Source organism: Sapajus apella, unplaced genomic scaffold (genome assembly GCF_009761245.1).
Source record: "Sapajus apella isolate SASKATOON/1434 unplaced genomic scaffold, GSC_monkey_1.0 scaffold101, whole genome shotgun sequence".
Classification (NCBI taxonomy): domain Eukaryota; kingdom Metazoa; phylum Chordata; class Mammalia; order Primates; family Cebidae; genus Sapajus; species Sapajus apella.
Window position 1 is genome coordinate 7,114,124 of NW_022437041.1, and position 22,568 is coordinate 7,136,691.

At 39.2% G+C, this 22,568-nt stretch overlaps 1 protein-coding gene and 1 long non-coding RNA gene across 8 annotated transcripts in view; both read left to right on the forward strand.

Moving 5' to 3' along the window:
* Nucleotides 1-22,568, forward strand: part of TNIK (TRAF2 and NCK interacting kinase) — a 410,529-nt gene that overhangs the window by 92,939 nt on the left and 295,022 nt on the right. For all 7 annotated transcript variants that reach the window (XM_032258265.1, XM_032258273.1, XM_032258266.1 and 4 more), the window contains exon 2: nt 1,256-1,321. In XM_032258265.1, the coding sequence (XP_032114156.1) occupies nt 1,256-1,321 (66 nt within the window). The remainder of the gene's footprint in view (nt 1-1,255; nt 1,322-22,568) is intronic.
* On the forward strand, nt 10,509-13,293 carry LOC116536490. The gene is made up of 2 exons (XR_004262667.1): nt 10,509-11,907; nt 12,040-13,293. It is a non-coding gene; the product is annotated as an uncharacterized LOC116536490 (long non-coding RNA).

The window sequence follows — 22,568 nt, forward strand, 5'->3', positions numbered from 1 at the left end:
ACCCACCACACCCCACCACACCCCATCCCACCACACCCCACCACACCCCACCACACCACACCCCACCACATCCCACCATAGCCCACCACACCCCACCCCACCACACCACACCCCACCACACCCCACCACATCCCACCATAGCCCACCACACCACACCCCACCACACCACACCCCACCACACCCCACCACATCCCACCATAGCCCACCACACCACACCCCACCACACCCCACCACAGCCCACCATACCACACCCCACCCCACCACACCACACCCTACCTCCCTCAAGGAGCCCTGGGTTGCTCAGTTTGCCACAGGCCCCAACTGGACCACTTCACTTGTTTGCATTACTGACCTGGCCTCTGCAGGCATTTAAGTTGGTGGCTCTTAGATTTATGCCTTTAAAGAAGCAATTTCTGTCCAGTTAGGAATTAGTAAGGGGTAAAAGTCAATTTCTGCCTCTGAATAGAATTTTATAGGCTTTGATTTTTCTTTTCAACTTTTTGGGATAGTAATTCAGTTATAACAGCAGTAATTATTGGACATTATTGAGCACCATAACATTTAGCTGACTCCCAGGGTTAGCACACAAGTGTTTGGAGGTAAGAATTTGAATAATTCTCCAATTTAGTTTGCATTCTAAATCCTGCAGCTACTCGGCAGGTACTACAGAAATGGGAGGCTATGCTCAAAAGCATATTTTGTAGAGACAGTATTACAGAAGAGAGATGAATCCAAAGAAAAACTTTCTGAGAGAGGTAGTTAAGCTCACTCTATTTTCCCTTGGAAACTCTTGACTACTATAGGTAAGATTGTCCCACAATGCAGGAACACCCTTCTAACTAACAGGACTCACTCAACACAATGAACAGCTCACACATTTCACAGAGAAATATTAGAGAACACTAGAACCTTCTCAGGATGATGAGTCTTTCACTTTATTTTGATGTACCTCCTGCAAGTGTGTTTCCATTTTACAGTGAGAAATGTGTTGATTCTTTTCTATTATTTCACTTTTTCAAGTGATTTAAATACATTTCATAGAAATATAAAATGGAAAGAAAATGGAACTTGACGAATTTCATAGCTGCAGCTGACTTAAATTTTAAAATTTTGATAGTATTAAATGTTAACACATGAGAGCTCCCAAAGCTAAAATTGTTATTTATTTGCTTAATTTAAATAAATATTTGCTTTTGATTAAGGTGATGCCTGGAATATTGTTTCGAATTTTCATTGTTTGTTTATTTTCTTTCAGGACCCCGCAGGGATCTTTGAATTGGTGGAACTCGTTGGAAATGGAACATATGGGCAAGTTTATAAGGTAAGTACATTGAGTCTGAGTGTGGCTTATGTGTGGTTTCAGTTCCTAAATGCTGAATTGTAGTGCTGTCTCTACTTGCTCATAAATGGCTCATAACAGATTTAAAATGAAGTAACATACTTGTTGATTGACTCTCCATCTTTAAAATATATCTGTGGTTATGTTGCTTAAATTGGATTCTGTGATTTGGGTATTTCACTTCGTTATCTATTACTGTGTTTGTATCTGACACATGAATTCCGATGCCACATATTTGAAGCTCTTCAAGTGTTTGGTCTCCTCTACTTTAATCCTGGCCAGAGCTGGTTTTTGAAAGAGAAAAGAATGCCATCTACTTTAGAAATTGAAGCTATTAAACTATTGCAGCTGGAAAAGTAGATGCGTTATTGGCCTGGGGCATGAATTAAGTGAGTTGAGTGAACAGTGAAGAAAACTTGGTTACCTCGCAAAGCAAAGCTTAATAGCAGTGACAAATTTTGGAAGTTAGGAAATAATTAAAAGTTAAACTTGAGTTGAGATTGAGCTGAGAAGTCTTGCTTGCCGGTTTACTAATTTTTGCTTACAAATTCACTCAAAAAGTGTTTTTAAAAGGTATTTTCCCCCAGTATAATCTGCAAAAAATGGTTGGTTGAAAATGTGAGTTTATTCCTTTTCTGATTTTCAAAAAAAATGAAAGTGAACTGTTTTTGGACTAAAATTTTTGGGGTTTTGTTGAATGAGCTATTGAAATGCCATCAAAACAAGCCAACTGTTTCCTCATGATAATTTCTAGGGAAATATCCATCATTTTCCCTAGTGGCACTGATATGAGATGGCATTTCCATTACAAATTATCTTGTGCTCTATTTTTAAAAATTCCTGCTGAGCCCTAAACTTCTCTCAGTTAATTAAATGTATTACAGAAATCATTCAGGTTGTACTATTTTCAATTCTGCAGAATGTCAAAAGTATTATTTATAGGGTATTCTTGAGATTCTGTTTTTTAAAGCACACATTTATATGTTTATTTACCAGAGGTTCCCTTTGGTGTCCAGGGGGAAATTGCTCCGTTGCAAGAAACAATTATTTCCTAAATTGTCTATCTTTTACCATTGGACAGAATGTAGTCTACCCTACCTGCTCTCTTGATGCTGATCCTGTCTGACACAGAAAGAAATGTGTCTCAGCAAAGGCTTTTAGACACTTTCAATGAAGATAATTAGGTTGGAAGATTGTGTTACTGCGTTTTGAGAAACTGGATTGAACTTGTGAAGTATCTAATGAATTAAGCTCTAACTTAGGTAGAAAATTACTTCTGATTTGCTGTCAATATGAAGGAGCAACTCTGTAACATGTTGTTGGTTTTATGGTGCCATTTCTTAGAGCCTTTCTGTTGTATTATGTTTTCCACCCACAGGATATGCATTTAGGAGACAATTCACAGCTTGGTACACTAATTCAAGTGGTGAACTCTGCACTGTTATGAGATAGCAAAGAGATTCAATTAAGGATGAGAATATTTGGAAAATCAAGAATTACCCATAATTTCTTGTTATTTGAAAAGGGCAAGGAAACAAATGGCAAGAAGTCTCAGATCTTTTTAGAGAGGGAAGATATTTAGTAGTTAGGTGGTCAACATTAATATTCTAAAGGATACCATTCACTTGGTGGTTGATACAATACTTTGGCAGCTTCCAAGTTTAAGAGAGATTCTGCAAAGAATGGTCATGGTGAATGCAGTGAACTTTGGGACAGGAGATTTGATCTCTTTCACGTTTCCCCATTGTTTTGTAGCTACCACAGCTTTTCTGTGAATTAGTCTAATGAGAATATTGCTAGAAATCCTTTGGGGCCTGGCTAGGTACAGTGGCTGACGCCTGTAATCCCAGCACTTTGGGAGGCCAAGGCAGGTGGATCATTTGAGGTCAGGAGTTTGAGGCCAGCCGGGCCAACATGAGGAAACCCCCTCTCTACTAAAAATACAAAAATTAGCCTGGTGGTAGTTGTGCGCACCTGTAATCCCAGCTACTTGGGAGACTGAGGCAGTATAAGTTCTTTAGCCTGGGAGGCAGAGGTTGCAGTGAGTTAAGATGTCTCCTCTATTATCCGGCTTTTATTGAAAAGTTGAGACCCTGTCTAAAAAAAAAAAAAGAAAAAAGAAAAAAGAACTTCAGGGCCTTGTGATGATTCACTTAAAGAGTTATAACTCCCTACCTAGGTAAGAGTTTGGTTTCTAGGCAACCAGATGGTGTTAGGTGGCACTGCTCATGAACAGACCCTGTGTTTCTTGAGGTCACTAATGTAGCCCTGCTGTCATTCTGAGTTCTAAAAGATTAAAGCTTAATAAAATAGCAAAATCTGAGCTAAAAGATATGTGAGCCTAAAGTAAATTACATTAAAAAATGTTCACACTATAGATTATATGACTTTTATGGAACATCTATGTTTCTAAAATACTGTAGGTATAAATAGAAATGTTATAGCTCTAGGGGGAGGTCCTTATACATAAAATCATATAAGTATTTTCTTTACGCTAAATACTGTATTAGTCTGTTCTCACACTGCTATGAAGAAATATGTTAACTGGGTAATTTATAAAGGAAAGAGGTTTAATTGACTCACAGTTCTGCATGGCTAGGGAACCCTCAAGAAACTTACAATCATGGCGGAAGGCACCTCTTTACAGGGTGGCAGGAGAGAGAAGCAGTGCCCAGTGAAGGGGGAAGCCCGTTATAAAATCATCAGATCTTGTGAAAACTAACTCACTATCATGAGAACAGGATGGGGGAATCCGCCTCAGTGATTCAATTATCTCCACCTGGTCTCTTCCACGACACATGGGGATTATAGGAAGTACAATTCAAGATGAGATTTGGCTGGGGACACAGCCAAACCATATCAAATGCTAAGCCTTTGACTTTAATTTTTAAAGTCCTTCTTTTGGTATTCCTAGTTTTCTTAAAGTCAGTTATAATTTTATGAATAACTATATGGACATAGACTTTATTTTATGGAAAATTTTATTGTAAGTTTCTTTTTCATAAGCTGCTCTAAGAGAGTCATAATATAATTTTGTTTATAGGTAGTTTTAAAGAAACATACTTAATATAATAAATAAAAAGTACATGTAGGTATTCAGACAATACTTCTTGAGATGTATCTGCATGACAGCCAGGTACATCTAGGTGTAGAAATATAAATATTTTATATAAAAACCATTTAATAATGTTTAGTTTTTCAAAGTTGCTTCTAGTCTTACTCCCAATTCTGGCTTATTCCTATTTTGAGCAAACTTAGATTAGTTTATCTTTAGCATTTTGGTCCCAGATAATCAAGTAGTGATTCAGTATCTGTTTTTTGCTTTATTTACTGAGGAGCATAGGTAGATAATAAAGAATAGTGACTCACTGTCAGGGCTTTTAATGAGGAAACCATCTCCCTATGCTCATGGCTGCATTAAAAAATAAACCAACAAAAGGCCACATACCCATTTACTAAAGGTCTTGGCTGTTTATTGGCATGCTACCTATTGGGAACCTAATGGAATCTGGATCCATTTTTGTTAAAATAAGTAATTCTTTTAGCAAATTGAAATAATTGTTTAATGTTTACTGCTAAAATACTACTACAAATTAGCCACAGGTTTTAAATAAATGTTGGTCTCTCCTGTCTCCTAATTTGCCCTTTGAGCATAGATTGGTTATTACGGAGATGAAGTCATATTTTATCCCAGGTTGGTAATGTGAATTAGAAATATGAAGGAGTTCTCATATTTCTTTTCAATGCTCCTTAAAGTTGTAAAGTGCAAAGTAGGGAGGCCATTATGGTAGCTATAGTGCTCATGAGAGAGACACAGATGCTGTGAGTGTATATTTTTCCAATGGGCTATAAGATTCTTCATAGTCCTCATTCTGAGTTCTCCTCTTCCAGCTGGCTGTCCCACCCATCCTTGATCATCTCCAGTCATGTGGAACTCACTACTTCCCTGATAGTCCATTTTCCTGAATTCCTGTGAACATTATCATGTTGAGCTGAGATGCTGCCTTCCTAAAACCCATTTCATACCTCTAGAGTTATTTAAAATTTAAAATTAAATATTCTTTCACAAGAATGTAGTCCTTTTGATATTTGAAGAAGATTTCTCCCTTCTTCCTCCAAACATATACTTATATCTCCTGTTGTGCAGACAAGGTAGCCTCAGTTGCTTGATTCATTCTTCTTATGACACAAACCTGAGGCCCTTCATTATCTCTGCTTCTGCCCTGGAAATATTATGTTTTATACTTGTGAATAGTTTTATATTCCATAAAACCTTTTGAATATATGATTTCATTTCTATTAGAATGAGCACCTTGTTCTTACCTCCGGATCTTTGTAGTTACAGTTCCCTCTACTTAGAGCACTTTCCCCCAGCCCCCTCATGGCTGGCTCCTTCTCCTTCAGGTCTCAGCTCAAATGTTACCTTCTCAAGGAAGCCACTTTTCATCCCTATATCTACTACAGCCAGACCCTGCCTCTGCTTCCCTCTGCCATAGGCTTGCTTTATCACATTAACCTGTTTTATTGTTTTTGTGGTATTGCTACTCTCTGAATTATCACACTTCCTTGTTTATGTTTGTATTTAGCAATTTAAATACATAAGTCAAGGGAAAGTAAAGTCAGAGATCTAGTTTGGCCATCACTCTATCCCTACTCTGGCACATAGTAAATGTTGACAGTTTTAGGGCCCAGAATTGAGCTATGTTTCCTTGATACTTCTCTGTATATTTGTTCCTAATTTAAAATTTTTAACATTTTCATAAAATGTTAATCTTTATACTTTAGGAAAACATATTTGCACAAAACCAATAAACAAAATGCTCTACCTATGTTTTTTTATGATGGAAGGTGGATGTGGATGTTATGTTTAATGAATTACCTGTAGTCTGCAGAAGCAAGGCCATGCTAGAAATTTACAAAATGAGGCAAAGCAATTTTCTGGGGTTTGGTCTCCTGGCAGAGGTCCTCAGACTTTAGTAATGTAAAATGGATATTTGGGAAAGGATTTAAAGTGAAAAAAAAAAAAGGATTTCCAGGCTCTAGCTTCTGAAATTTTGATTCAGTGGGTCTGGGGTATCCTCTGGGCACCTTTAATAAGTGTAAATGCTCATTCTGTTGTTCAAGGTCCTGGGACTGCACCTCCAGACACTACAAAAATGACTGTGTATCATCCTGTTATAGGTCACTTGAGTGAATGTGAAGCCTAACACTTTCTGTAATCATTTATTTTAGGATTTCCATGCTGACTCAAACTTGCATAAACTGAGGAAAGCAAAAAACAAAGATCTTGACCTGAGATGTGATACCAACGAGTTTTGGCTTATTCAGAGATTTGACTTTTAGTGTTTTTATTTGATATGCTTATGATTACAGTTTTCTCAAATCTGTATATCGCAATCCCTTCATTAACTTCCCGTTAAAATAAGATAAAACATTTCAATAGTAAGTTTATTCATGGTTTATTTATGGAGGCGATTCTGTAACATTACCCAGGATGCACTGCAGCCTTTCATAGCCTGCTGCAATGAATCATGTATTATACTATTCATTTCTTGTTTGGCAAGGAGTAAGTATGGGAGAATGGTGCATTTTATAGATAATAGTGGCATTTGTTTTTTAATCAAGAATTTCTAACATAAAGAATACATTCTTTCACATTTGTTGAGTGCCCATGAAAAAAGCCCTGTGCTTTGTATGGGAATAATGCACAGCTAACTGAGGAGGTTCCTCCTCTTAAGAAGTATGTAATCGGATTATCTAATTAGGACTGACTGCTCACTCTGCACCAGAGGTTTTTATGCATGTTGTCTCAGTTATTCCTCATGGTAGTTACGGTCTCATTCTACTGGGGAGGAAGCACACGTATCAAATCACATTATCACTCTAAGGCAGGATTTCTTAGCCTCAGTGTTCCTGAGATCTGGGGCTGGATAATTCTTTGCTGTGGGGGTGTACTGTGCATTGCAGGATATATAGCAGCCCCCTTGGCCTCTTCCAACTAGAAAGCAGTAGCACCCCTAAGTTGTGACAGCCGAAAATGTCTTCAGATTTTGCCAGGGTCTTCTGTGGAGGCAAAACCACTGCTCTAAAAATAAAACAAAATGGCAAAACTCTTGACATTGAGGTGCAGGTGGGCACAGTGAAAGTGTAGACTCTTTAGGAATTGATGCTGTCCAGGCAGAGTGGGGACCTGAATGGGCTGGAAGATGTGGATTTGGAAATAGCTTAGAGGCCTTGGTATTTCTACCACCTCTGGGAGCATAAATGAGCAATTTCATAAGTGGGAAGAGTATAATGAAAAGGACTTTGGAACAGGACTGAGCTGGATTCCTAGTCTGGTTCTGCTCTGTTCCAATTGTGTGAAGATAACCAACTTTCCCTCTGAGTCTGAATGTCTTTATCTTTGATTAATAGAACAGAGTAGAGCTGTTAATGAAAACTCAAGTATAAAACATTAATGTGTGGCAGCGCTCAGCTCAGTGCCTGACACATAGTAGACATTAAATAACCTTTTCCTCTTCCCAAACACATATGCCAGTTCTTCCTATGGTCTTGCTTTCATAGAACATTCTATGGCTCAAAAGAAACATTCATAGAGGAATGAAGTTAGAAACACATGTCTTTGTGCTCCACATTCTACATTTGATTTATTGGGTTTTATATATGCTTAGAATGCCATTATTTGTATTAAATATTAGGATGGTGCAAAAATAACTATGGTTTTTGACATTAAAAGTAATGGCGAAATACTTTTGCACCAACCTAATTCTGGTATTTCTTTTAATGGCAAAAACTGCAGTAACTTTTGCACTAACCTAATACAATTCTCAATACTTCATACATTGTATTTGGTGATATAATTGCCATTTGGATATTATATTTGGTCTTTAGTGTTTAAAAAAGCCAATTTCTAAGTAATGTATAAAGAGAAGACAGATTAATAGAGGAATCAGGAATTGGTTGCTGCACCGTGGAACTTTGGTGGAGTGAAATTGTTTCTGAATAATTTTATATTTCACAAGGTTTGGAGGAGAAGCAACAGTATTTCTTCTTCAGGTAGTGTAAGATCTCAGGGGAGAGTCTTTATTGAGAGATTAGTGAAGGGATGTGGAGCAGCAAGAACCTCGTTTAGGCATTAAGGGCCTGTCATATAGTTTTGGTTCTACCCTTAACTTGCCTTAGCTTTGAGCTTGCCGTAGATCTACTTGGAACTTCAATTGTTCTCATCTGTAAAATTAGAATATAAAGAAATAGTTTTCGTGGTATTCTCCACCAAGCTATTGTGAGGTTGAAATTAATTAATGACTATGAAAGTATTTTGTGGAATATAAATTCCCATGTACATGTAAGGTTTGATTATTGCTATTGTCATTTATCACAATAGGAGGTGGCACATTCCTGTTATCTTGGGGCCTAGGGAAGTTTATTCCTATGTTGTTCTTCCTCTTCTTCATCCTCGGTCTTCATTACCTAGTCTCAAAGAGTACTTTTGCTGGAACTAAAGGTAACAATTTTACTTCTGTTCTCCAATAAGTAGGAGAATCATTTACCTTTGAAATATGTTGGCTTGATGAGCTTTCCATCTTCATAGATCCCTGAGTTGTTTGCATCTAGTTTGTCTGAGGACCATGCCACCTTGTGCATGATCTGTTGAGTGTAATGAATTAGATGGTTGTCATATGAACATGGAAGGAAGACCTTTGTGAGTGCCTCTGTGCTGGATGCCATATGGAAGGGTCAGTTTCTCTGCTAGGTGGCTGAGCCTCTAGAGTTGCTACCAAAACTTGATACAGGGACTATGCAGGATTTCTTGTTGCTACTAGTGGTTCTCAGCCCTCACCTTTTATAGAAATCATCTGGATAATTTTGCAGAACTATAGATAATTGGGGTTTTCTTTAAACATTTGATTTTAGTTTGTCTGATGTTGGGCTGGGTGAGGTTTTATTCCAGATGTTCCCAGATGCTTGTAATGCAGAGTCAGGATAGAGAGCCGCTGGCCTGAGGTTCTCTGTGGTGTAAGTGCTCTTTTGGGTATCTTTGCTTTTGGGGACAAGTCTACGCCTTTTAGCTTTATCCTGGGGTTTTGTTTACCTTTTATTCATTTATTTAGTGTCAGCCTTCATGTATGTAACAACTTCATGTATCTAACAATTGCTTTCAGGCAGGGTTTATAGATAAGCATGTGATCCCTGCCATCCAAAGGTTTGAAGTCTCGGATGGCCGAGATGTGAAAGTCAGTCACTTCAAAGAATATATGGAGCAGAGCCAATTTTGTGGGGGCTGTGGGAAGACCAGGGAAGCCTTCATATATGAGGTGACTCTTGAGTGGAGTCTTAAAAGATGAATAGATGTATGTGGAAGGGGAATTAAGAAGGTACTCTAGGGAGAGGTAGTGTTACCAAAGGCTTGACTGCTGTTGATGGCCTGGGCCAGGATCAAAGATAAAGAAATGCAGACTCAGAGGGTAAGTTGATTACCTTCACCTGATGTGAAGTAGGGTTAGGAAGCCTTGAAGACAACGTGGACAGATGGCTCTTCTGGCCTTGAGTCTTCTTAGCTGTATGAGCTTAAGCATGTCATTTAAGTCTTCTGGGCCTTGGTTTCATGTATAATGAAGAGGTCTGGCCAGAGAGTCTCCAGAGTTCCTTTTGGACATGACCATTTTTAATTCTGAATAGAGCACTAGTCTGGATAACCTCCACAAGTTGCTTCCATGAATCCACTTAACAGCCTGTGCTTTTCCAGCTACAAAACTGTAACAGAAATATTCCAAACCATTAGCAAAATGATTTACACTGAATGCCTAACATTGCCAAGGTACTCATTTGGCCTGGTGGCTTGGCTTGGTGTAGTCTGTGTTGAAGGATGTAGACACATGCACATTTTATACCATTCTTTCATTAATTCAGAGCCACAAGGCTTTAGCAGGTTCTCAGTGAATGATGATATATACTTTCTAACAGTGATGAAAAGAGGATATTTTCTGCTAGGGATGGACATGGATTGGCACCCATGTGCTTAATTCTGATTTGAAGTACAGGTATTGATCGACTTACCACCTATGCAACTTACGACCATTTGACTTTACGACCACAATCGCTAGCCACAACTGCTCTGCGTCTGGCAGCGCAAACGTTGCCCAGCTGGGCGTACGACAGTGCGGACCAGCTTCCGGCAGCACTACCATCTCTGCGTGCACCATTTCAACTGTACATATAGCCTACTCAACTTACGACCAAATTGTGTTACGACCAGTCCGCGGTCCCGACCGTGGTCGTAAGTCAAGCACTAGAATGCTCTATTTAGAATGCTTTAGTCCAAAATTCTTTCATTTCACCTCATATGTATCAATGAGTTGCCAAATAACTTGATGCACAACCCCCTCATGACTTGTAGTTTTTAGATCTCATAACACCCTTAATGACTTGGTGATTATAAGGCACTTTCAAGTAATTAAACAATCAATAGTTACTATTCTGGGTGATTTGTAACCTGTAAAATGAAACCCTGCCAGGACTACAGGCACAGAATTTAGGGCTCTTCATGGTTTTAACTATTTTGTACCTGGGAAACATTTGAGACTCTTTAATGAAAAGAATAACCAATTAACTGTCCTACTGAGATGATATTTCTTATCGCTGTGGTTTAACCTTAAATGTAATTGTATTAAATCTGCTTCGATATTTTGCATATGCAAAAAAGAAATATCTGCTGTTTGTCAAGCAAATGTATACTTACTACTAAGTAGGAGCCTTGTGGGTGGTGAGGGTCTAGAATAGGCCATTACAACCTCTGCCTGCTGGGTGCAGTGGCCTTGGGCAGTGCTTCAATCTTGATCCTGTTGCTCACTTTGCAAGGCAAAGCACAGAACTACTGTGTCCATTTTATTCACCTCTACAACAAAGGAAGACAAGTGTAGTAGCTGGCTACACAATTTTTTCTAAATAAATTATGAAATATCTACCGCAAAAATCATAATAACCATATCATCTTTGTGGACAGCAGGGAAGAGTTAGGAAATGATGTGAAGAGCTCAGTCTCCTTTAAGGAGAAGGTGACTTCTTGTTTTAGAAAAATTGCCCGTTGCTGTTTAACATCTTTGAGTTGATACTTTAAGTATTTCTTGAGAAATTCAGTTTTGATCTGTGCACCACATTCAGGGCTGTGGTATGAGACCCCTAGCTGAATTGATCTTACTGAAACTCTTACTTTTTAGCTGTACCTCTTTCTCCTATTGTAGAAGGTACATATTATAATTACCCCCTTAGCTATTTTAAGTCAGGACACAATTCAGCAGCATTTAAGTACATTCACATTGTTGTGCAATCCTCACTGCCACCAATCTCCAGAACTTTTTCATCATCCTAACCTGAAACCCTGAACCTGTTAAATATTAACTCCCCACACCCTGTTATTCCCACTCCACCCCATGCCCTGATCTCTGTTTTCAAAAATACTGTTAGCAAACTTAAAACTTAATTAAGAGGTGGTAGTTTCCTGGATAATGTCCTGCAACTCTGGACCTGCAACAAGCCTGAAATGGGTCTGCACGTCTGTGTGCCCTTAGGTTGGCATTCCTTGAGGTAACTCACCAACAAGCCTGAAATGGGTCTGCACGTCTGTGTGCCCTTAGGTCGGCATTCCTTGAAGTAACTCACCAACAAGCCTGAAATGGGTCTGCACGTCTGTGTGCCCTTAGGTTGGCATTCCTTGAGGTAACTCACCAACAGCCCGCTTTACTATCTGCAGGCGATTGACCAGCCAGCACCTGCACCGAGTTGTAGGGAGCTGAAACCAGCTGAAGCTCTTGATTTTTCTACCCTGTGTATATCTAAATAAAACAGTCCTTCCCAGGTAGACGTCCTCAAAAAATACACAAGCATTTTTGCATGAATCCTAAAAGGATATTGTGTGTGTTTTCTGATATGGTTTGGCCGTGTCTCCAGCCAAATCTCACCTTGAATTGTGATAATCCCCAAGTGTCAGAGGCAGGGCCAGGTGGAGATAGTTGAATCACAGGGCAGTTTCCCTCGTACCGTTCTCGTGTAGTGAGTAAGCCTCACGAGATCTGATGGTTTTATAAATGGGAGTTCCCCTGCACTAGCTGTCAGCCTGCACCGTGTGAGACGTGACTGCTCCTCATTCACTTCCAGCCATGAATGTGAGGCCTTCCCAGCTGCACAGAACTGTGAGTCAATTAAACCTCTTTACTTTATAAGCTACCCAGTCTCGGGTATGTCTTTATTAGCAGTGTGAGAACAGACTAATACATTTTCTATATTAAAATGTCTGGGCTGCAGTTATTTTTACTGCAATTTTACAAATGAGATTTTTCTTTACCTTTAAATGTATCAACTGTTTTTCAAAGCAGCAAAACATTTTTCCGCCACTGGAAACTCCAGTATTTCACTCAATAGTGGAATGTTCTGGGTGGAGGATAGGATCCACCTGATGGAGCATCCCTTTGCTAACACAGCACTCCCCTGATATTCCTCCACCTCCCTCCACGGAGCAGCCCCACACTTGAGTGGAGTCCTTAGACTCCAGGGAGCACAGTTCTACATTCCCAGTCACAGGTCCCCATGACGTGACCTTTGCCTCCCTCTCCAGCTTCATCTACGGCCCATCCCGATTCCCACTGTGTGCCTCCATGGTAGCACATTGCTGGGCATTCGTGCACGCTGCACACAGCGTCTGTTTATCTGTGCTGTGCCCTTTTCCACCCCCTGTTGGCTAGCAACCATACTTCATCCTTAACACATGGCTCGGGTAGCACCCTGCCCCGTGGGGTTTGATAGCCTTCCCTGCCTCTTCTCTCGGTATGCTGACCTGTCTGTCTTGTCCTCAGTCTGGCTATCTCCTAAACTGAGCTCCTTGAGTCAGGGACATTACCTTACTATTACTGTAGTGCCAATACAGAGTAGGTAGTTAAAAATAAGTACCAAAAAAAAAAGGTACAGAGGCTGAGGCAGGTGGCTCACCTGAGGTCAGGCATTTGAGAACAGCCTGGCGAACACAGCAAAACCTGTCTCTACTAAAATATAAAAATTAGCCAGGTGTGGTGGCGTGGGCCTGTAATCCCAGCTATTTGGGAGGCGGAGGCAGAAGAATCACTTGAACCTGAGAGGCTGAAGTTGCCATGAGCTAAGATCACACCACTGCACTCTGGCCTGGGCAAAAACAAAACAAAACAAAAAACAGTATTCTATGTTCTGCTGAGTTTGGAATGCTCTAACTCAGGGGGATATGTTTAGGTTTGCTTCATCTCAACTGTTTAAGCATATTAATTAAGGAGACTGACACAAAATGTAATATTTAGTAGCCAACAGCAGTTTGATACCTGATAAGTAGAAACAGTGTCCACTTACCATCTAATATGACAGATGAGAATAGGTCAAAGAAAAAAAATGGTTTTCCTTCTTTTTACAACTGGCTTTATAATTCTAAGGCTGTTTTTGTGACTAAGCACAAAGGACCGTGCTCGTCTGAACCTTGAAAGAGCCCGTTACACACTTTTGATAACAGATAGCTTTTTGGAGATAGCTGTACCTTTTTTTTTCTGTTTTCCATCTTCTACCATGTCTTTGGGACTGTAGAGTTAAACATTGACATCAGTGGTTAGAATGGTTTTCAAATAACCTTCATATTCATTATTTCATTTGACCTTCACAGTAACCCCACAAGTTGGGTAGAAGAAGTACGATTAATCCTGTGTTAAAGGAGAGAAACTAAGGTCTGCGAGTTTATAAATGACTTTCCTGAAGCCCCCAAGTAAGTGGTCGAGCATGACTCTTGATCGGGTGGCCTAAATTCTCTTAGTTCAGCTCAGAAGCTCCCAGGAGGAAACTTTGGTATAACATCTCCTTAAATGCTTGGCAAAGATTGCTTTTGCCCTGACCATCCATTGCATGTTTAGAATATTTTAAGTAGATTCTTGATAAGTCTGAATTTCTAATATAGAGCAGCAATACTATAGCCTGTGTCAATATATAGTGCTTCTCATCTTTATATTCAAAATACTAAAGGGTGATGGATGACTTGGTGATTACTCATTGATTTCTTAGTAAATCGAGATGCTGTTTTTATACAACAAACAAATTGTATTTTCCCAGAAAGGTAAGAAGGGAATTATTTTCCATCTACAAAAAAGAAAGTGGCATGCCTTGGGCTAATTACATTTTGCAATATAAAATACGTCTGTGTTGATTATTTAAGGGAGTTGGTTGCTTCTTATGAGAGGGAAGGGAAGAAATTTCTAGACGTCTTTAAAAATCTGCTCCAATAGCCAGATGGACGATTTTTTTTTCCCCCAGAAAAACTCTACAATCAGACTGGAGCTTGGTAAATGTTTGTTGAATTGAATTGATTTATTCTCTCAGCTTCAGTTGTGTGCTTTTGTGAACAAATGGATGAGTATTACTGCTCTAGAGACCATGCAAATATTTGCCAGGTGCATAATTTGTTCTTCTTCTCTATTCCAAGCAGAGAGAAGGCCAGTTACCTGTGACCTGGTGTGGCGTTGCAGCAAGTTCTTACTCTTTGCTTTTATATTTCCTCCTTTACAGGGGTGTCTAGGTTTGTGTGTTTGGGGTTGAGGGTGGGGAGAGACAATGAGATCGAAGATGGAAAGGAATTTCTGAGTATTGTAGCTGAGGAGGATGACCTGGCCGCAATATCAGGATGCAATCTCTTGGATAATTTAGCATGAGTGCAAATTAGGAATACCTGTGAGTCTCCATTCCTGTTTCCATCAAGGATCCCATTCACCTTTTTCCCTGTAGACTTTAGATATTAACACCTGCAACCCAGGAATGCTAGAGATGCCTCTCTCAGACACTTTCATGACAAGTTTTACCCACATTTATCTCATTCTTTCTCTTTGTCAAAACAGTGAAAGTTAGTGAAAACTCAGGACAGCGTGTCCTCTTCTTTGGGTGGAGGCAAAGTTGATTGTATATTCTCTTCAAAGGAGTTGCCAATTAGGCATATTCTGATTTCAGCTAACACTTCTGGTTATTTCAGCCAGAGGAAATGAATATTTTGTGGTCTAACTAGTACATTTTGTTCTACCATTTTGTACCCACTTGTGCACTTATGAAGAGATACTTCAAATACTTCAGAACTTCAAAACCTTTCGTTTCCCTTGAGAAACCCATCACAGAAGCCAATCAGCAAAGCCCCACTCCTCCTCCTCCACATCAACATGTTCTTCTGAGAGTTCTTCAGGGAGGAGGTGTCTGAAGCCAAGCCCTCTGAGGCAACGCCAGCTTTCATGGTCTGCTGTAGGATGGGGAAATGAGATGAGCAGGTGACTCGTGTGGATCCATGGTTGCTCTGTCCTTGGCGTTCCAGTTTATCTGTTTCCCAGAACAAGACTTGCTTGCATAAGACGGATGCCTATAGTTAATCAGCTGAGTAAATATTAAGGTGTGACCAAGAATCCAGTGTCATGGAGGAAAACACAAGATAGCAGACTTGTTTGTTTTCTAACAGAACCCCAAACAGAATAGCAACATTGAAAACAAATGCCCTTTGAGTATTGTTTTCTAGCCTGGAAGCATAGGAGATTTATGGATACCTGATTAAGGTGATGAGTAATACCATGGTCAGATGTGCTCTTTGAAATTTGGCCTAAATACTATGCATCATGGTTTTAGCTCTCGTTGGAATCCATATATTTGTGAGTAGCCGAAAGTTAAGACAGGTGTTGACAATGTTTTCTTCACAGCCCAATCACTACTTAAATTATTTCTCCCTCAGCAGTCTTAGTCTACATTCTCAGTGTATAGAGACTCCTTAGTCTGTCCAGCAGTCTCTAGGGAGTATCTTTGCATTTCTAACCATCAACTCTGGAGATTAATTGGGATGATAAGACCCATTTGCTGAGTGAGAATGTGAATATCTCACGATTTCAGGGTCTGAGTCAGGATCCTGCTTCTCAGGAAGCCCAAGGGTAAGGGCACAGAGAACTCCCAGGCTTTTAGTCTTGTGCCCACCGAGTCCTGCCACAAGCTGCCTTTTTGGCCCTCCGAGGTCCTGGCTAAAACAGGTTTTCTTTCCAAATTTCCTTGAGGAACACAGCTCACGTGGTGAACCAGCTCAGGTGCTCAAATTTTAGTGTGTCTGTGGGCAGTTGTAGTCAGCTACTCTTCCGTGGCTGGTATTTGTTTCCAACGTAAGTGTAGGGGAGAAAAGCCCCTTTTTACAAGCAGCAATTTGGGTTAGAGCAGAAGCAATGAAAGTGCCTAGTGCTGAATGTTCTTTTTTTTTTTTTTAAAGGACATACAAAGCTGTGTATATCTACATATATATTACATATATATAATGAATTTGGTGTTTGTGCTGCGTTCTATGCTTTATTGGGAGTGAATTTCTCCCTAAATTGGTATCAGTTCAAGGAAATTTTTTTCTTGGTGGCACAGTGTCGCCCTAATACATGAATGTGGTCTTCAGGACTGATTTTGCTAGAATAATGGCACTTTATACTAACATACACGTTTTGGGGGATTTGGAGGGTAGAGGATATCCACAAAAAATTCTCCAGAATAAAAATTTTAAGAAATCATAGATACTAACTTTGAAGATGTACCAGGACCAAAATTATTACTGCCTACTATTACTAAGAGAAAAATAACTTTTTTTTTTTTTTGAGTTGGAGTCTCCATCACCCAGACTGGAGTGCAGTGGCATGCTCTCAGCTCACTGCAGCCTCCGCCTCCCGAGTTCAAGCAATTCTCTGCCTCAGCCTCCCTAGTAGCTGGGACTACAGGTGCCCACCACCACGCCCAGCTAATTTCAGTAGAGATGGAGTTTCACCATATTGGCCAGGCTGGTCTTGAATTCTTGACGTCGTGATCCACCTGCCTGGGATTACAGGCGTGAGCCACCGTGCCTGGCCAGTCAGTTAACTTTTTAACTCGGCTCAGATGAAAGCTGGACATCCAAAAGAAAAACTTTGATTTATAGGCAAAACACCCATGTGGAAGGTCACATTCCAGAAGAATGTTGCTGTCTTCCTAGACTTGAACCTCAGAGGTTAAGATGAGTTCAGAACTCATGACAGTATGTCAAAGAGCCATCTCTTTATATTTTTTTTAAAATCCTGAATCATCTCTTGTAGTCAGGTGTTTCATAGATTTAGTATGTGCTTTGGTTGACAGTTCTTGCCTTTACCTGTTAGTGTGTCTCTTTGAAAGCTCAAGGCCTGACCTCGTTCTGCACACAGTGAAAGTAGCACTAGTAGGTAATCCCACATGTATAGTATATGTATAAAGTGCCTGTGTTTATCGTAGGAAAGGCTCGGTAGCAGGCTTCCACAACATAAAGTTAGCACTTACCACTTAATATCCTTGCTTTACAGATGAACAGTCTAAACCTTGCAAAATTGAACTTGCCCTAGCTCACACTGACAGTAAGTGGCACCACCTTGAGTTGAACCCACAACCTTTTGACACCAGTGATTGAGACAGATATAATTCGCTGGCATAATGCAAGCATGGTGGGGTCGACTGTTCAGTGCAAGAGTTCAGTCATCCAACCTTCAATTTAAAATTTAACTGAGGACTGCAGTTCTTAGGATCCTTGTAAAGTAGAGCAGCCACCTTCAGTATTGTTTACACGCTTTATTTCTCCTATCTGACCATTTAAAAATGGTAGAAAAGAATTATTCTGCTGTTTACAAATGACTTAGTAATTCTGCCAATATGTTGAAATATAAATGTTCTTTAAAATACCCCATTTAGAAGAATAGGTGACTTTACAGTAGAAACCCAGCCAAAATATGTTGCTATTCTAGAAGGTTCTTTGGCTTGGTTCAATCAAGTAACCTTGATGTTACTTTTGCATTTCTGAGTACATTAAAGCCTCATTAATTTTCAGAGAGGAGACTTGGGCAAAACTTGACCTTTTAAAGTACTTTAGAAGGACGAGTTTACCAAGCAATTTAAGAATATAAACAAGTTTAAGAAGTTTGTTGAAAGCCTCTGTCCTTAACTACCCTCAGGTACCTTAAGACTGTTTATTCTTGTTGATATGCTAATCACAACTCATTCTTCACTATTAAAGCATTTCCTCCAATGAATTAATACTTTCGCTTAAATAGGGTTCCTGCTTGTTCTGGGTTCGTTAAACTATACCGTATAGTAGTTCCTTATTTGCATAGTGATACCAGCCCTTGCATCCCAAGTACTCTAGTTGGAGAGGCTTTGCTGAGTATTAAACACATTTACGTCAAACATTCACCATTTTGGAAAATCTGAAATTATCAGCTGCTTATTCTTTGGATAAATAACACACAAGAACGTGTGGCTAAGTTACAAAGGGGATGCTTTTAATGTTATGTATGGAATAATGGTCTCCCTCCATACATGGGTTGTGGGAGGCTTGTGGAATCCCAAGCCTTAAAAGGTGAATAGATTTTTCTGAGAACTGTCTGGAGTTTTTAATGCCACATGAAGATACGGAAAATTTTATGGATCATCCTGGATGAGAACCCAGGATGAACCTTTCAAAAATTCAAACACATACTTCTCTTTGAAGCGCAATTTTCCATTTGTGCATGAACTACCCCTTGCTACTCCAAGTGTGGCCTGCTGTCCAGCAGCATGGTCAACACCCCCTGGGAGATTGTTGGAAGTGCAAAATCTCAGGCCTTTCCAAACCCACTGAACCAGAATCCGCTTTTTAACAAGACTCCCAGGTGATTTATATGCCCATTTAACTTTGGGAAGCATGAGATTAGGCCATCTCATTGGTCCTGAGGACTAGAGATAGTTTGATTAGTGGAATGCCTTTCTTAGATAAAGAGAAGGCATAAATCCAGGGTTCAGGATGGGCAGGGTGCCTGAAATGAGCCATTTAACTTTTGTGTTGAATAGTTATCCTGGGAACTGAGAGGGCTCAGGCAGGGCCTTTATGCCCAGTATGGTTGGTTTGTCATATCCCACAGAGATGAATCACGCATTTGGATAAGTGAGTAGGAGAGGGGAGACCTCGGTTTTGGCAGTAACTAGGTTACATGATGCGGAGTCTGTAATACTTAGGTAGAGAGTACATGAAGATTTGCAACATTTGGCTGCTACTATGCATTGGAAATTTTCCTCCCAACTCATAAATGCAATGATAGTCCTAAAACTCTGTCCTTCAAGATATTTTGGAACTTTTCTCTGGAGCCATTAATTCATATTAAAATGAGAAAAAGAACAAGAACATTAGAATAAATGAATTCTTTTCCTCTCAAAAACAAGATCCAATCAATACACCTAATGGAAATACGAAGATGACACATCATGCAATTTTTGTATGCGTAGTCCTTATGATTAATTATATAGAAGATCTAAGATGACTTTCTTTCAGGGGTTGAGAGATCTGTCAAATTTTAGTGATAGGATGGAGGATAGAGTCATTCAGACACATACACATATCTACTTCTGTGTCTGCATGCATTCATATACATATATATTTTCTCTATGGTTGTTGGGAAAAATAAATGATAAAGTTTGCATGAAGAATATATAGGGCAGGCCAGGCATGGTGGCTCACACCTGTGATCCTAGCACTTTGGGAGGCTGAGGTGGGTGGATTGCCTGAGCTCAGGAGTTCGAGACCAGCCTGGGCAACATGGTGAAACTGCATCTCTACTAAAAATACAAAAATTAGCGAGGTGTGGTGGCATGTGCCTGTAGTCCCAGCTACTTGGGAGGCTAAGGTATGAGAATCACTTGAACCCGGGAGGTGGACATTAAAAAACATAATATATGGGACAGATTAAAGTGTCCAGCAAGTGTTGTTATTATCATGGGACGCGACAGAGCAGAGTGGTTTAGAGCTTTGCTCTGCCACTTATTGCTCACTTTGGGGGTTGCATCCGCTGGGACCAGAATCTTGGCTCTACTGCTGATCGGTAGATCTAGGGTTCATTGCTTAATCTCTTTGTGCCTTGGCTTTCTGTTCTAAAAATTATAATAGTACCTACCTCATAAGGATTAAATGAGATAATACGTGAAATGCATTTAGAAGAATTTTAGGTATACAATGAGTACTCAAAAAAAAGTTAGCTAGTTTTTATGTATGTGGTATACTGTTATCTGAAATTTGGTTAAAGGATTGAATTTCTTTGGGCATTTTTTTTTTTTAAGTAACAGAGCTTTAAACTTTTTACATGGAAATCTTTCACTTCTTCTTCCTCTTAATTATTTAATTGCAATAGCTAATTTTCTTCATCCTAATTGGATTTCAACAGAGAATTAACAGAAAATATTTGAATGTGGCATTATCAGATGTAGTCCTCTAATATCTTCAAATATCCTAAGGAGCTTTTTCATTTGGGCATTGAGATTAGTTGTAAACAGCTCCAGAAACACATCAGAATCCTGGTTCAAACAGCCTGGTTTCTAATCTAGATTCAGATTCAACAAATACGAACTGGCTACCAGCTTTGTCTCAGGGACTGTTCTGGAACAAACACAGAGGTTAAGAGCATAGGTTTGGATCTAAGCAGACCTGAGTTCAGATCCTGATTCTGCTTATTATTGGCAGCAATATTTTGTGTAAATATTGGGTAAGAACAATGGTATAGACATTTGCAGAGGCAAAAGAACTAATTAAGAATCTCATTTACTCTCCGCAAAAACATTTGCTATAATGTTGTATTTTATGTCTTGTTTTGTAATTCATCTACTTGTTCATGAGAAATATTTAGAATATTTTCCTTTGGGTAGCCCATCTTCTAGCTCCCTGGGAAAGATTTCATTGGTCGTTAAAAGCAACTTAAGATCTTCTGGCTCTGAAAGTAGACAAGTTCATTTCCTCCGATTTAACTATTTTAAGACATACAAAAAATAAAGCCCTAAAAAACTTTTAGAAGATCCTGAATACCACTGACTGATTCTTATTCCACAATGAATGTATGCTCTGGGGAACTAAAGCATGAAAGAATGGATAGTTTTAAGATATTAGAGGGGAAAATATCCTCTACATCAAAACATGACTGAAATGGAATAGATTTACAGGAATGTTGGAAATACTGGGCTAGAACATTATTCTGACTTGCCATCATCCTGTTTTGACAGGACCCCAGACAGGCAGTTTTGAAGAAATGTGTCAAATTTGTGTTGAGCTAGAATAAACAATCTAATTGTATGACACTAACTCTTGGGTATCAGGAGTCAGCTTCTTCCAGACCCCAAAGTGATTAGTTTATGCCCTGGGCTGTCTGACCCTTGTAAAATCATCCCAGCTGGCAGGACTACAGTTGCTGGTCTCATTTTTCTGTGAATGTCTTATTCTTGTGAGAATCTTTATCAATTATCTGCCTCTCTTTGTACCATGCAAGAGTTATCGTAGGCTCATTTCATGGCTAGTAAAAGGAGGTGCTTTGTACCAACCAACAAATATTTCTTGCTCTTACCAGCATGAACCACTAATTCTGAAAAACATTATGATATGTGATTTAAAATATAAATAAGCACTCAGACCACTATCCAAAATTTCTGATTTTCCCAGTAGATTGGTGGTGGAGGTTCTGGTAATGTTTTACTGTTTTTCTTGAGAGATGAAGGTAACTGATGATCTATATGGAAACTTTTTGGGTGTTAAATAGCTGAGAGTCTGAATCTTAGTATTTCTAGGATTCTAATATATCACCAGTTTTCAGCCATTCGGCCATATCAACCTCGTAAGTTTTTTTTTTTTTCTTTTTTTGCCAATCTTCCTAGAACTTGTAGGTTTTTGCTTAATATTTTTCATCAAGGTATTTTATTAATTTTTTCAAAAAGAAAATTCATTGCTACCATAAATGAGAAAGTCATTATTTTCAGCTACATTAAAAAATATAGCACATACTTTTCAAGTTAAAATGTTTGCCCTTGTTTCACCAAATCATAGTGGTATTTGGACCACCATTCTTTAAGAAATAACACTTTCATTCATGTTTGAGGTTTACCAGCATAGCAGAGGAGAGGGACTCACCACCCAGCGCTCTAGAATGACTTTTGTAGGCTCTCCACACTTTTGTTTCCATGAGCCCATTTTGTCAAGAAAAACAAATCAACAAAAAATTAAAAATTTGCTTTTATAACCCCTGTGGTGTAAGACAAATATTACATATTTAAACAGTTTCTTTGGCCTAAGAATTAGTTTTTAGTCTTCTGATTTTAAAATAAGAATAATTTTTTGTTGGCTGCAAAAAGTATTTAGGTTCTAGGCACTGTGCCCTCTGAGTCTAATGGA